This window comes from Dendropsophus ebraccatus, chromosome 2 (assembly GCF_027789765.1).
Source record: "Dendropsophus ebraccatus isolate aDenEbr1 chromosome 2, aDenEbr1.pat, whole genome shotgun sequence".
NCBI lineage: Eukaryota > Metazoa > Chordata > Amphibia > Anura > Hylidae > Dendropsophus > Dendropsophus ebraccatus.
In genome coordinates, this window is record NC_091455.1 from 21,515,213 (window position 1) to 21,531,148 (window position 15,936).

The 15,936-nt window shown below is 42.5% G+C and overlaps 1 protein-coding gene across 1 annotated transcript in view; it reads left to right on the forward strand.

The window, feature by feature from the left end:
• Window positions 1–15,936, forward strand: part of SNTB1 (syntrophin beta 1) — a 117,661-nt gene that overhangs the window by 49,128 nt on the left and 52,597 nt on the right. The window contains exon 2 of the mRNA XM_069957146.1: window positions 10,835–11,051. Coding sequence (XP_069813247.1) covers window positions 10,835–11,051 — 217 coding nt within the window. The remainder of the gene's footprint in view (window positions 1–10,834; window positions 11,052–15,936) is intronic.

Genomic DNA, 15,936 nt, shown 5'->3' on the forward strand with positions numbered 1-15,936 from the left:
GCAGGTACTTGGGAATCTGGGTGACAATCCATATGCCTTCTTTTACAGCTTCCTCAGGGGCGGTCACCCATGTTCCCTACACACTGGATTGGCACAATCGCATAGTTATACAGCTGTATATTGTCTGCCCATATGAAAGATTGTTGTGCAGGTACCTAGGTAACCTGGGTTATATATATATATATATATATATATATATATATCGAGAGAGAGAGATATGCACATGATATTGTCACTGAGTGCATATAGTTATACCATGATACATTTCCCTGTATGCCTATGTCTACACAGAGGTATCATCTGGAGTAACCTGATATTTTTTGGCCCCTCGGCAAAACATCTCTTAGTGTTCCTAGGATGGCAAAACAGATAGTTATACAGTGACACGTTGCCTGTATAATGTCTTATATCCTCTCTACATATGTATAATTTGGCAGGTTTATATGATAGCTAGGTGACATAAATGCTTTTACAGCTGCCTCAGGGGTAAGACAGCTCTCCAAGGCATCTGCCTATTTTCTAGCAATACATTGATGAGTAATTAGGAAAGCTTTAGAGATGAGCTGCAGTAACCCAACATGGCCACTACACAATGTATGGCACTGTGTGCATCTGCTTCTATTTACTGTGTATGCAAGTGCAACTGCTGGTACCATACTCAAATCAGGGGGCTGAAAAACATTACACTCCAACTACCACCACCCACATTAAATAAAAGACTGGACAACAATAACTTTTAAGGCATGGGGGTAAGCCACAGTTGTATTTATTTAACTAAACATATCTCTGCAAAAGGAGGACCTTGCATGACATCTCGGATGGCACCTGGACGAAAAGGTCACCTCGCATGCCGGTAAACAAACAAGATTTGGTAATACAAGGCCCCTGTTTTCCCATTCTGAGGCTATGTTCACACTACGTAAGAGACCGGCCGTTCCGTGACCGTCTCTGGCCGGATCATCTCGGATGATCTTTCGGCCGCAGAGCTCTGATGCGGGCGCATCAGCGCGCGCCTGCATCAGAGCTTCCCATAGCCCACAGTGAAGCAAGCGGCCGGAGCCGCTCGCTTCACTGTGTGAACTGCCAGGTCCTTCTGCAGACGGAATTCATTGAATTCCGTCCGCAAAAAATGGACCTGTCAGTTGTTTGCGGCGCCGAATGGGAACCGGCCGGAGCGTATACGATGAATGTACGCTCCGGCCGGGATCCCGTTGAAAGTAAGGTTATGTTCCACCCCGTAAAACTACGGCCGTAGTTCTGCGGCAAGAACTACGGCCGTAGTTTTACGTAGTGTGAACATAGCCTGATACTGTACTGTACCTGATCAACTCTACCACTGCCTTCCGGCTCCCATCCGCATGAGGAAACCTATAGAACTATGAAGATCCTCCTGTGGAGGCGAGCAGCTCAGCCTTATCTCCTCTCTTTGCTGCCGGAGGACTGAGGGTTGGTGAGGCTGCGGCGCCTCCTACTCTGGTTTTCAGGCAGCCTAGATCCTGCTTGCACAGATGTAACCCAAGCGATGAGCCCTTCCACTCCCCAGCGCCTCTTCCGGACATCTCCTGCCCCTGCAGCGCACATGTCGCCGCCATCTTGCCTACACATGGCACTGGATGGTGTATGGCTGCTGCTTCCCATTGACCCCTGAATTAACCCCTTCACCCATAGCTGCTTCAGGCAGACAGCACTTGTACCAGCACCAGCAGTTTTTGCAGCCACCTGAGGACTTGTGTGTGGAGGGAGAGTTAACTGATTAACCCCTTCTTTACTGATACAGTTTACTTTATTGACACAGAACACCTTACCTACCTTATTTTTTGGTTGCGGAACAAATCGTCTGCATTTCAAATATTTCTTATGGGAAAATATCCGGAACGAATTATGCTCTTAATCCAAGGTTTCATTGTATATGTATGCAATCAGCGCTCTTGTGATTTGTATCTGGGAGACAGGTAGCACAGATCTGTGTAATATGGAAAAATCACCATTATCCTCTCTATATGTTTTACCGCAACTGTAGAATCATCAGGGGACGCAAGAACTATGAATGTGAATGCTAGAACTCAAGAGTGTATATACCTCTGGTATCGATATACAATCAGATGCTTCCTTATGAATTTATAGTAAATCTGTTAAACCAAAGGGGGTCTTGCCCTGCCCTTCTTGCAACAAAAAAACCCCAACATGCTCATTTTTCAATTTCTATAGTTTGCGTTATTATTATTATTTAATGCAGCATGCTCTAAGCTTTTTTTTTTTTTTTTTTTAAGTGTTTTCCATAGTCTTTTCTATAGGACATAAAAAATAAATCTAAAAAATCCCCCAAAACTTAAAAGTTCCAAATTTGCTTGAAGTAAAAAAAAAAAAGGAAAAGAATAAAAGCTATGTGCAAAGAAAGGGCCAAATGGACAAGAAACCCTTTTAAAGCGACTCTGTACCCACAATCTGACCCCCCCCCCCAAACCGCTTGTACCGTCAGATAGCTGCTTTTAATCCAAGATCTGTCCTGGGGTCTGTTCGGCAGGTGATGCAGTTATTGTCCTAAAAACAACTTTTAAACTTGCAGCCCTGTGCCAAACGGCCAGGGCTTAGAGTATCTGTGCCCTAACTTTGCACCACCCCTCCGTCCCTCCCCCCCACCCTCTTCATCATTAGGAATGCCACTGGAACATTTTCTTCATGCTGAACATTTGCACAGGTGTCTTAACGATCCAGCTCATGTTCTGTGCTGCCACAGGTGTGGAATAGGAGGCAATCTGCCTGGAGCATTCCTAATGATGAGGAGGGTGGGGAGGAGGGACAGAGAGGTTGTGCCAGCCTAATGCTTACACTATGTAAGCCACGGTCAAAGGGCACGCAGCTGCCAGTTCAAAAGTTGTTTTTTAGGACAATCACTGCATCATCTGCTGAACGGACCCCAGGACAGATCTTGGATTAAAAGCAGCTATCTGAAGGTACAAGCGGTTTGAGGGGGTCAGAGATCTCCCTCTTTGGCGGGGTCAGAGATCCCCCTCTCTGTAATGCACACAATTCCCTATGACTATTCTAACTACCTGGAACGGTGACTTTTTGTGGTGAGTGCTGCGTTTTGCTGCTCCTCTGATACGGTTCATGTGATATAGTGCGGCTTAAATCATCACAGCTTGCCCTAATGTACAAGAAGGCCAATGGCTCCTTTTCTTATTTCTTTTGACAGTGAGTATATAAAAATAGTCTACGAGGAATAGTGCCAAAGCCGAGGATCGGACTAAATTTACAAAGAACGAAAAATACAATGAAAAATTCAACGTGAGATGTGATACTTGGAGAATCGCTTTAGAACTATTGTATTTTTTTTTTTTATCAGATACATTTAAGGCATTGCAAAAGTATTAAACCCCCTGAATAAATAATGCAAACACTACAAAAACAATATATTATATAGGGTCTTAAAGTGGATGTCTGGGGATGAAAAAAACAAACAACCTTTAATTTATGGCCGGGGTTGGTGTAAAAATAAAATTATACTCACCTCCAATGATCCCCTGCATTTCCCGGTTCCTGTTCATCATCACTTCTTTCTGGTTCCTGTAATGCATGGAACTGCACAGAACAAGCAGTTTTTGTGGGGACAGGGCATCACTGAACGCAGGAAGAAGGTGCCGTTTCATTGGAATGGGAACTGGTTAGAGGTGAGTATCACTTCTTTTTTTTATTGTTACATCACCCCTAGATATCTATATATATATATATATATATATATATATATATATATATATATATATACACATACATATATACATATCATTTTTATCCCCAGACAACCACTTTAAGATAGTCATACTGAGGTTGCCCCCTTCTCCCTATACAGAACACATATATGCTCATCCAAGCCGAGAATGCATGTGTATGGGGAAAAGAGATAATTGTTTACCTAAAGTGTACAGCTAGCTTAAAGGGGTTATCCAGAATTAGACCAAAAAAAATATCTGCTTTCTTCTAGAAACAGAGCTACACCTGTTTGTGTTCTTTTGAAGTGAATGGAGCCGAGTTGTAATACCACATACAACCTGATGACAAGTGTGGTGCTGTTTTTGGAAGAAAGCAGCTATGATTTTTCAGCCCTGGATAATCCCTTTAAGCAGCATTGCACATATTTATATTATTATGTATGGTTGTTTGAAGCCTCAGGTGCTGGGCCATACATGGCGCCCCCTATGGAGGGAAGACGGGCCATTACCTCTCATGGAGGAGGGTGTACTCTCTTCACATTGTACAAGGCAATGTGTATTGGGCTTCGGACACATAGAGACACACAGACACCCAGAGAAAACATCAAAAGTGGTGTGCATCTAAAAAACAGGGTGTAACCAGCGCTGAGAAATGTGCCGTGTGGGCGGTGGAAGAGGGCGATGGTGAAAGCTGTATTCTCTGCTTACCAGTAATATCCTGACTATTCACTCTACATGTTCCTAGGCTCTATTAGTGTATATACATTTAAAGGGGACACTTTAAGACCATGTGAATATAGAGCTGAGGGTACTTTCTGCGTCACCTCCTTGATGTATAGATTTGTTCTTGAGGTTGGCATCTCTGTCTTTCCATCATGTTTTCCTTGCAGGATCAAGTACTTGCAGCCTTCCAGGACTTATGAGCTGATGTATGTCCTGCAGGAAGTGGGGTATTCTCTCCAGTCTGACACAGTGCTCTCTGCTGCCACCTTTGTCCATGTCAGGAACTGTCCAGAGCAGAAGCAAATCCCCATAGAAAACCTCTCCTGCTCTGGACAGTTCCTGACATGGACAGAGGTGGCAGCAGAGAGCGCTTTGTCAGACTGGAAAGAATACACCACTTCCTGTAGGACATACAGCAGCTGATAAGTACTGGAAAGCTGGCGATTGAAATAATAGAAGTAAATTAAAAATACTAATCTGTATAACTTTCTGACACCAGTTGATTTAAAAACTATTTTTTCCCTCTGGAGGGCCCCTTTAAAGAACAGGTGTTACAAAGTGCTGGGGTCTGTTGGAGCCTGCTGAAGGTTGCTTCGGTCTATTTAAAGGTCATGCTTTGTTAAAATGTGCTGGGGTCTGCTGTACGGTAATGAGGTCCGTTAAAGGGGACAGGAGTAAAGGTACCCACCCACAGGACTCCCGAGACTCCACCGAGGGACTGGATGTGATGGAATCTAACCTCCTGACTTTGCTCTTGGAGAAATAAGCCTCCACTAGAGCTCTCTGGCTGTGGCTTACCCTTTCCCGTAGAGAACACAAGAACATTCAGCCATGCCAAACTATCATGTATACGGTGAGAACCGGAAAGATAACTGTTGGCTGGCAGGCGTATTACCAGCTTTGTATGAAAGGTTCAGGGGTCATTTCACGGTTGCTGGAAGGGTTGTTGGAGTGTTTGAAGTGTGTTGGGATTTGCAGAAGGCTACTAAAGGGGTCTGCTGAGGGATTTTGAGGATATTGAATGCTGATGGGGTCTACTGAGTAGTGTTTGGATATGTTGGAGTCTGCTGAAGGTTCTTGATTGTGTTGAAAGGGTGCTGAGGTTGGCTAAAGGAGACTTGAGTAAGTAAAAAGACCTATTGAAAGGTGAATATGTCTGGTAGAGTCTACCGAAAGGTGTTGGGGTATGTTATAGTGTCCTTTGATCTATTTAAAGGATTCTGAGGTCTGCTGAAGGATACTGTGAGCTGCTGGGTCTGTTAAAGGCTGCTGAAGGATACTGAGATCTGCTGAAGGTGTGGGGATCTATTGAAGGTACTGTGATCTGCTGGGCCTGTTAAGATCTAATGAAGGATGCTGAGGTCTGCTGAAGGGTGTTGAGATGTGTTGAAAGTGATGTAATCTGTTGAGGTCTGATGAGAGATGCTGAAGGTGCTGGGATCTGCTGAAGGATGCTGGGATCTGCTAGACCTGTGGAGGTCTGCTGAAGGATGCTGAGGTCTTCTGAAGTGTGCTGAGATCTGCTGATGGTGCTGCGATCTGTTGGGTCTGTTGAGGTTTGCTGAAAGGTTTTGAGATCTGCAGAAGGCGCTGTGATCTGCTAGATCTGTGGAGGTCTGTTGAAGGATGCTGAGGTCTTCTGAGGTCTGCTGAAGGGTGCTGAGATCTGCAGAAGGTGCTGTGATCTACTGGGTCTGTTGAGGTCTGCTGAAAGGTTTTGAGAGCTGCTGATGGTGCTGAGATCTGCAGGGTCTGCTGAAGGCTCCTGTGTGTCCTGCACAAAGATGCATTTCATATTTGGGTGTAAATCTAAAAGCCACACTGAAGCCCCCACAATACACTGCCAGCTACAGTCGTCATTAGGATTGGTCATCCTGGAGGGCCCCTTTAATTATCTTATACTTATTTTTGCGATACGTTGATAGAAAACTCATTGCTGCCACCTATAGGCCTATTTGTTTTCCAGTGATGTGATGCGTCGTCTCTCATGAGTGCAATGAGGTCTTGTAAGTGTCATCCAGACATCAGACAATGGCCGCTCTGTGGAACGCCAGATAATTCTGCACTCAGCTTTTTTGGCGAGTTCCTCTTCTTGTGTACAGTAAACGATAAAAATGGCTCCTTTTGTGTCGCTTCAGAGATGTCAGCAGTAAATAAGGATTTTACATGGTCAGAAATGAATCTTGTGCAAAGAACAAATTTGATAATTGCAGAAAGTGCACGGCTGGCTACACCGGCAGACTAACACGCCGAGACAGCGAGGATAGTACAACCGGGGGACTGTACATCCAGCACATACTGTACACTATCTGTCTATTCATCATTTATCTCCTATCTATCTCTCTATCTCCTGTCTATCTATCTATCTATCTATCTATGTATCTATCTATCTATCTATCTATCTATCTATCTATCTATCTATCTACTATCTATTCATCATTTATCTCCTATCTATCTCTCTATCTCCTATCTATCTATCTATCTATCTATTTATCTATCTTATCTATCAATCTATCTATCATCTATCTATCTATCTATCTATCTTATCTATCATCTATCTATCTATCTATCTATCTCTCTATCTATCTATCTCCTGTCTATCTATCTATCTATCTATCTATCTATCTATCTATCTATCTATCTATTTATCTCTCTCCTATCTATCTATCTATCTATCTATCTATCTATCTCCTATCTATCTATCTATCTATCTATCTATCTATCAATCTATCTATCATCTATCTATCTATCTATCTATCTATCTATCTTATCTATCATCTATCTATCTATCTATCTCCTATCTATCTATCTATTATCTATCTATCTCCTATCTATCTATCTATCATCTATCTATCTATCTCCTATCTATCTATCTATCTATCTATCTATCTATCTATCTATCTATCTATCTATCTCCTATCTATCTATTATCTATCTATCTTATCTATCATCTATCTATCTATTATCTATCTATCTATTATCTATCTATCTATCTATCTATCTATCTATCTATCTATGTAACAGAAAATCTAAGCAGCACTGCTCAAAAATATTCGGGTGCCAGCGGTCCTGGATCCTGACCACAGATCGTTCCCAAATAGCAAATAGATAATCCACGGCACTCACGGGGTTAAACGGTGAGGATGGTAACGTGAGGTTACCGAAACGTTGCGTCTTGTTTTGGAATGCTGCAATAAATCACTTACTTTTTTCACCGTTTAACCCCGTGAGTGCCGTGGATTATCTATCTATCTATCTATCTATCTATCTATCTATCTATCTATCTCCTATCTATCTATCTATCTCCTATCTATCTATCTATCTATCTATCTATCTATCTATCTATTATCTATCTATCTATCTCCTATATATCTATCTCCTATCTATCTATTATCTATCTATCTATCTCCTATCTATCTATCTATCTATCTATCTATTTATCTATCTTTTTTGGTCCTCTCTCAGGTGGTATACACCAGGTTTGCCCTTATTCAATAGTGCAGAGAGCTGTGCTGTTCCATACAGCCGCATACAATAAAAAGTAAATGGGCGCTTATGTATGATGAAGGCCACTGAGTGCTATTCACTGAGAGTCAAAGGTATATCTTAGATGTACACATCAAGAAATCCACCACTCTATAGCTCTGGAAGATACTGTAAGATGTAGTGTAAAAATAGATAGTACGTTGTCCATTATTCCATAAAAGAACACTATAGTCGATGTGCCCGAAGTGGCTGATAACAGGGAACAATAAAATGTATTCAGCTTCATAGCTAATAGATAGATAATAGAAGATAATAATAGATAATGGATAGATAGATAGATAGATAGATAGATAGATAGATAGATAGATAGATAATGGATAGATATATAGGAGTTAGATAGATAGATAGATAGATAGATAGATAGATAGATAGATAGATAATGGATAGATATATAGGAGTTAGATAGATAGATAGATAGATAGATAGGAGATAGATAGATAGATAGATAGATAGATAGATAGATATTCTGTGCTCCTTCTCCTTGACCTATCTTCTGCCTTCGACACAGTTGACCAATCTCCTCTTACAAATCCTCTCATCCCTTGTCGTCACTTGCTTAGCCCTCTCCTGGATCTCCTCTTACCTCTCCAACCAGACTTTTAGTGTCTCCCACTCCCACACCACCTCTTCTCCTCGTGCCCTCACTGTTGGTGTTCCCCAAGGCTCTGTCCTCTCCTCGTCCCCTCACAGTTGGTGTTCCCCAAGGCTCTATACTTGGGCTTCTCTTCTCCATCTATACTTCTGGCCTGGGACATATCATAGAATCCCATGGCTTCAGGTACCACCTCTAGGCTGATGACACTCAGATCTACCTCTCTGGTCCGGATGTCACCTCTTTGCTATCCAGGATTCCAGAGTGTCTGTCGGCCATATCTTCCTTCTCTTCCCACTCAACATGGACAAAACAGAACTTATCAATTTCCCCCCATCTTGCTCCACCCCGCCGTCTAATTTGTCAATCACTATGAATGGCTGCACTCTGTCCCCTGTCTCCCAAGTCTGTTGCCTCGGGCTAACCTTTGATTCTGCCCTGTCCTTTAAACCACATATTCAGGCCCTGACCACCTCCTGCCACTTTCACCTCACAAACATTTCCAGAATCCGCTCTTTTCTCACCCCTGACTCCACCAAACTGCTGATACATGCTCTCATTATATCCCGCTTGGACTACTGTAACATCCTCCTCTCTGGCCTCCATCTAACTCCCTTGCTCCCCTCCAGTCTATCCTTAACTCTGCTGCCCGACTAATCCACTTTTCCTCTAGCTTTGCCTCTGCCTCTCCCCTCTGCCAATCCCTTCACTGGCTCCCCATTGCCCAACATATTGACTTTCAATTATTGACCATGACGTACTAACCTGATATCCCGCTACCGTCCCTCACGCAAACTTCAATCCTCCAGTGACCTCCGTCTCCGCTCCCCCCTTGTTCGTACCTCGCACAACCGCCTCCAAGACTTTGCCCAAGCCTCCCCCATACTCTGGAACTTGCTACCCCGACACATCCGTCTCTCATCCACCATCAAGTCCTTCAAAAGTAACCTGAAAACCCATCTCTTCAAACAAGGCTACAACCTACAATAACTCTGCATCACACTGTGACTGGCTGCACTTTACCTCCTGTCTGTCTACCATTACATTATAGATTGTGAGCCCTCACGAGCAGGGTCCTCTTCCCCATGTATCAGTCTGCCATTTGTCTTCATGGTATGTGTTTTGATCTTGTAATGTTCTTGTTTGTTACCCCTGTCTATTGTATAGCGCTCTGGAATTAAGTGCGCTTTATAAATAAATAATAATAATAATGATAGATAGATAGATAGATAGATAGATAGATAGATTAGAAGATAGATAGATAGGAGATAGATAGATAGATAGATAGATAGATAGATAGATAGATAGATAGGAGATAGATAGATAGGAGATAGAGAGATAGGAGATAGATAGATAGGAGATAGGAGATAGATAGGAGATAGATAGATAGATAGATAGATAGATAAAAGATAATAGATAGATAGGAGATAGATAGATAGATAGATAGATAGATAGATAGGAGATAGATAGATAGATAGATAGATAGATAGATAGATAGATAGATAAATAGATAGATAAAAGATAATAGATAGATAGGAGATAGAGAGATAGGAGATAGATAGATAGATAGATAGATAGATAGATAGATAGATAGATAGATAGGAGATAGATAGGAGATAGATAGATAGATAGATAGATAAAAGATAATAGATAGATAGATAGATAGATAGGAGATAGATAGATAGATAGGAGATAGATAGGAGATAGATAGATAGATAGATAGATAGATAGATAGATAGATAAAAGATAATAGATAGATAGATAGATAGATAGATAGATAGATAGATAGATAGATAGATAGATAGATAGATAGGAGATGGATAGGAGATAGATAAAAGATAATAGATAGATAGGAGATAGATAGATAGATAGATAGATAAAAGATAATAGATAGATAGATAGATAGATAATAGATAGATAGATAGATAGATAGATAATAGAATATAGATAGGAGATAGATAGATAATAGAATATAGATAGATTCTGTAGATATTACAGGCCTCTCTCAGCTTCATGTGACTCATTTCTGCCTCTCGCCCTCAGTCACTAATTCTTTGCTCCTTTTGATCATATTACCAGACCTCTCACTTAATAAATGAGGAATATATAATATACAGGAGATGAAAAGACTGCTTTGATGTCGGTCACCGCTCGTCTCCTGGTAATCCAGGCCTAGTAGTCAATATGGCCGCCCGCTGCCTGTATACACAGTACTAGTCGGGATATACTGTATAGTTATTGTGGTCTTTTATGTGTCTTACAGTGAAGTACATGCGAGAAGCCACCCCTTACGTGAAGAAAGGATCACCAGTATCTGAGATCGGCTGGGAGACCCCTCCTCCTGAATCCCCCCGGCTGGGGATCTCATCAGCATGTCCGCCATCACCGATTTCTCTGCCCAGTTACGGGGACAGGAAAACCATTCCTCTCAAGATGTGCTTTGTGACAAGGAGCATGACCGTTCCTGATCCAGAGAACAGGTAAGTCTATTGTAAGCGGCTGATCAGTCCCACGTGGAGGAAAAGGTGCTCAGTGTCGCCCCCTGCTGACTATGTATGAACTACAGTGGAGGTGAAGGAAGGGAAGTGACAACTGCCATGGCCTAGATCTGGTTTAGACAGCAGGTTGTCACCCTATAACAGGACTTTCCCACCACAGATTGTAAATCCACAGCATAAGCCGTGTATGTCTGATAGGTGCAGGTCATACCATGAGAGATGTATAAACTCTTTTGGGGTCCCCATTCTTTCCCTCCACAATTTGTTAGTTATTCCCTGTCCCGTGGATACTTGACCGGATAGGAGAACCTCTTTAAAGGGTTTATCCAGATTTGCAAAAAAACTAAGAAAAAAGAGCACCACCCCTGTCCTCAGGTTGTGTGTGGTACTACAATTCTGCTCCATTCACTTCAATGGAACGAAGCTGCAAAACCCCACACCCAAACTGAACACAGGAGAGATGAAGAAAGCGGCTATGTTTTTCTAAGCCTGGATAACCCCTTTAATTCCATTTGGCCACTGTCCTGGCAAATTCAGCGAAATATCTCCATCAAACAAGCAATAGCAGTGGTGTAGCTCCTCACATACTCTTTTTCCAGTCAGCTTAACTTATACTGTTCTCTGATTTAAAGGGGTACTCCGTCAAAACATAATATATATATATATATGTATATATATATTTTTTTTAATCAACTGGTACTAGAAAGTTATACAGATTTATAATTTACTTCTATTTAGAAATCTAAAGTCTTCCAGTATTTATCAGCTGCTGTATGTCCTGCAGGAAGTGGTGTATTCTTTCCAGTCTGACACAGTGCTCTCTGCTGCCACCTCTGTCCATGTCAGGAACTGTCCAGAGCAGGAGAGGTTTTCTATGGGGATTTGCTACTACTCTGGACAGTTCCTGACATGGACAGAGGTGGCAGCAGAGAGCACTGTGTCAGACTGGGAAGAATACACCACTTCCAGCAGAATATACAGCAGCTGATAAGTACTGGATGACTTGAGATTTTTATATAGAAGTTACCAATGTAGATCATTTTCTGACACCAGTTGATTTAAAAACAAAAACAAAAACTGGAGTGCTCCTTTAAGGCTAGTATGATCAGTACCTCTAATTCATGGTCACACATATATATAATCCCAACTATCCTAAGAATAATCATGGGGCATCAAGATCTCCTACACCTCAATACTAGTTCTGTATGGGGTTCACCATGTAGATATCCAGCCCTCCCATTCCCGTAATATACAAGATTTAAAAAATTCCTTTGCAGGGCAAAGTCCTTAGAATCCATCCTGGCAGGCAGGAGCGGCTCGGGTGCCACAGTACCCATTACCTTACCTTTCAGGGACTGTTCTGGCCTCCAGTCCTTGGCATATGACACTTTTATTATAAAGCAGAGGTAAACATTGCTGCATTAGTAATTACCTTGACCTACTTCATACTCGCAGCGGCTCCGGAGAGGAAGCAGCGGGAGTTAGATTAACATCGCTCAAATGTTCTCTTCCCTCTATGTCGCCAATACTGTTTTTTAATAAAAGAGTCCCCTGTCCCGCCTAGGCCGTCCGCCGCCATTCACATACACTGAGCATTCTTTCTCAGGTTTAATTTTAATCCGAGTATTGAGAAGGAACATAAATCACTTCAGGAAAATTGTTACTGGGCCCAGAAGCTCAAGGAAAATTACATTTTTGATCTTTTTTTTATCTCAGTTTTACATCCCATAATTGTCAGTTTTTCATTTTTTTTTTTAGTCATTAAGAAGTAATTGTTTCTCTTGGATTTAATAAAGATCTTTTTATGTAACTAGTTAACGTTTTAAGAAGTGAGGTGAAGACGTGAAATAAGTCGGGTCTGGGCTCCTTTGTAGAAATTGCAGATCACCGACTTCCATAGGAAATCACTGCTCCAGTGATTTCCTGTGAACGTTGGACTCATCTTCTCATTTACATATTGCGTGCGCAGACTGTCGGGCAGCGTTTTCTTTGCGGAGGGGTCGGCTTTTGGAGCAGGACTTGCAGGATGAGGTAAGTATCCGGGGCTCCACCGGGGGTCGGGCGGGCTCTTCCCTCTGTTCTCAGGTGACAGGTTCCCTTTAAATTAGTTCCTGCCCGCAATTTCCCCACAGGATTCACTAAAAGGCGCATGACTCTTAGGGTCCTATTACACTGAGCGATTTTAATGATTAACGACCGCAAACGAGATTGTTTATCGTTAACCTGAAATCGTTCACCATATTACACAGAACGATGGTCATTAGATACGATCGTTACTATGATCGTTATTGCGATCGTTTCTGTGATCGTTTACTACTTCTGATCCCAGCAAAACAATGAACAATGCGCAATTACACTGAACAATTAGTGAACAAATGCGGAACTACAGCGAACGAATGTGGAATTACAGCGAACGATTATCGAACAATTAACGATAATTTTAGGTTCAGCTCTAAATCAACGATCAACGACCTACGAACGATTTTTCGATCGTTGCCTGCAATTACACCAAACGATTATCGTTCAAATTCGAACGATAGATTTTTTGTACGATAATTGTCCCGTGTAATAGGGCCCTTAGTGAATCCGGCCTGACCTGCACATGCCTCATGGCGGGCACAGGGATCTACACCTGCCCCTAAACTGGTGTAAATCATAGTAAATCAGACCGCCCATCAGGTGAGCGGGGGTTACAGCTGGCATACGCTAGGGAAAAGGGGGGAATCTGTGCAATTTCTGGTGTACGCTGGAGGCGCAACATTGATAAATGTTCCCAATTGAGTTCAATGGACCAAACACGGTCTTATAGCAGAGGTGGGTAATATGCGGCCCACCAGCTGTTGCAAATCTACAATTCCCATCATGCTTGGACATCCAAAACCAAATCATTGGGGGAGATTTATCAAACTGGTGTAAAGTAGAATTGTCTTAGTTGCCCCTAGCAACCAATCAGATTTCACTTTTAATTTTTTTTAAAAGAATCTGTGAGGAAAGAAAAGAGGAATCTGATTGGTTGCTAGGGGCAACTAAGACAATTCTACTTTACACCAGTTTGATAAATCTCTCCCAATGATTTGGTTTTGGATGTCCAAGCATGATGGGACGATACAAAGGCACGATACAAAGTGTAGTTTGGCAAGGGGTTGGGGGCCGCAGGTTGCCCATCCCTGTCTTATAGCGACTACATTCAGTCCCAAGCTTGTACTGTTAGTTTGCAGGAACCAAAAGCATGGCCGTCTTCTATTGATACCATTGTTCTCTTAGTGTGTTGACCCAACGTTCCTTACTTCTATGTGTACGATTACAATGCATCCTCTTATATTACAGAACATGCCGCCATAGTGTGGTCAACGTGGACAATGAAAGAGTTGTTTACGGCTTATTGCTCCTCAGTAGTGTTGAGCGGAGAGCCGAACATTCTCCAAACCCGAACGGTCGCATTTGTCTCCCGGAGTCTGGACAAGTTGGATGCAGCCCTAGGGAGTCCTGGAAAACATGGATACGGTCATAGACCAAAGGCTGTATCTATGTTTTCCTGGCATCCAACTTCTCCAGACTCCAGGAGTCAAATACCGAACGGAAAATGTTGCTGAACCCAAACAGTTTGTCTTCTCCGCTCAACATTGTATCTTGGATCCAGGTTGAATGCTCCCATGCTGTACCTCCAGCTGCTGCATGTTCCATCACATGCAATAGTATATGGACACTCTCCACTGGGGACAGCGCTTATAGAGGGAGAATTTATAGAAAGAGAATTTAGTGTCTCATGGAAACTTCATATGTAGAGATGAGCTCGACTGGAGCATGCTCGAGTTTGATGGTTCGGCATGACAATTTAATACTGATGGCTATAGAAGTTGGATACAGCCTATGGCCTATGGCTTTGTCCATGTTTTCTTGGTCTCCCTAGGGCTGCATCCAACTTCTTCAGCCACCAGTAATCAAATGCCGAACCATCAGACTCCAGCATGCTCCAGTCGCGCTCCTCTCTAGTCATATGCAAAACATGGACAAATTTGGCTATTAACAGGGCCAACGTATGTGGTTTGCTGTGTGCACGGACCCCTACACTTCTGTACATTGCAAATCGCTCTTAGGCTATGTTCACACAATGTATAAACAACGTCCGTTATTTGGCACTCAAACCAACGGCCATTGTTTTAAGTGAAACTTGCATGGAAGTCTATGGGCAACGCCTGGAAATAATTGATCATTATTTCGACGGACGTAGCAAACAACGCTCGTTGTTTGCATTGGCTTCAACACATTTTGTGAACATAGCCTAAAGGTTATCTAGTAGGGACTCTCCTAGAATCTCTATTTTTCTGTAGGATATAACACTCTTTATATAAAGCAGATGATATATAACAAGTTGTCTACTGACAGGTGCCTTTTAAATCTGCGGCAGATCCCTTCTGCACAGCAGTGACCCAGCATATACATAGAAAAGCATGTGAAGCCGGACCCAGACTGTGTCTTCTCTATGAAACTTCAGAGAAGTCAGAACAGGAAACAGCAGCCGCTTTGTACATAGACGTCTTCCTATTTTCAGCACTAGGGAGTCCGGGTAGAAACAGCTGTGAAATCCATGATCATCCAACGTCCCCTGAGATGCAGCTGCAGCCCAGATGTTACACATGAGGAGGAGCGCTGACCTTTCTGTCAGTCAACAGAACAGCCATTGTGTATTTGCAGATCATTTAAGGAAATCCAGGTTGCCATAAATAGCCCCGGTGACTAAGGGGGGGGGGGGGGGGTAGACTTCAATCTGTTTAACCCCACCGGTGCCAAAGGGAAATTAGGGAAGTTATCCTTTAGCGCTGACAGGTTCATAACAACTTTGCTTCCACATTTTTATACTAGAGGT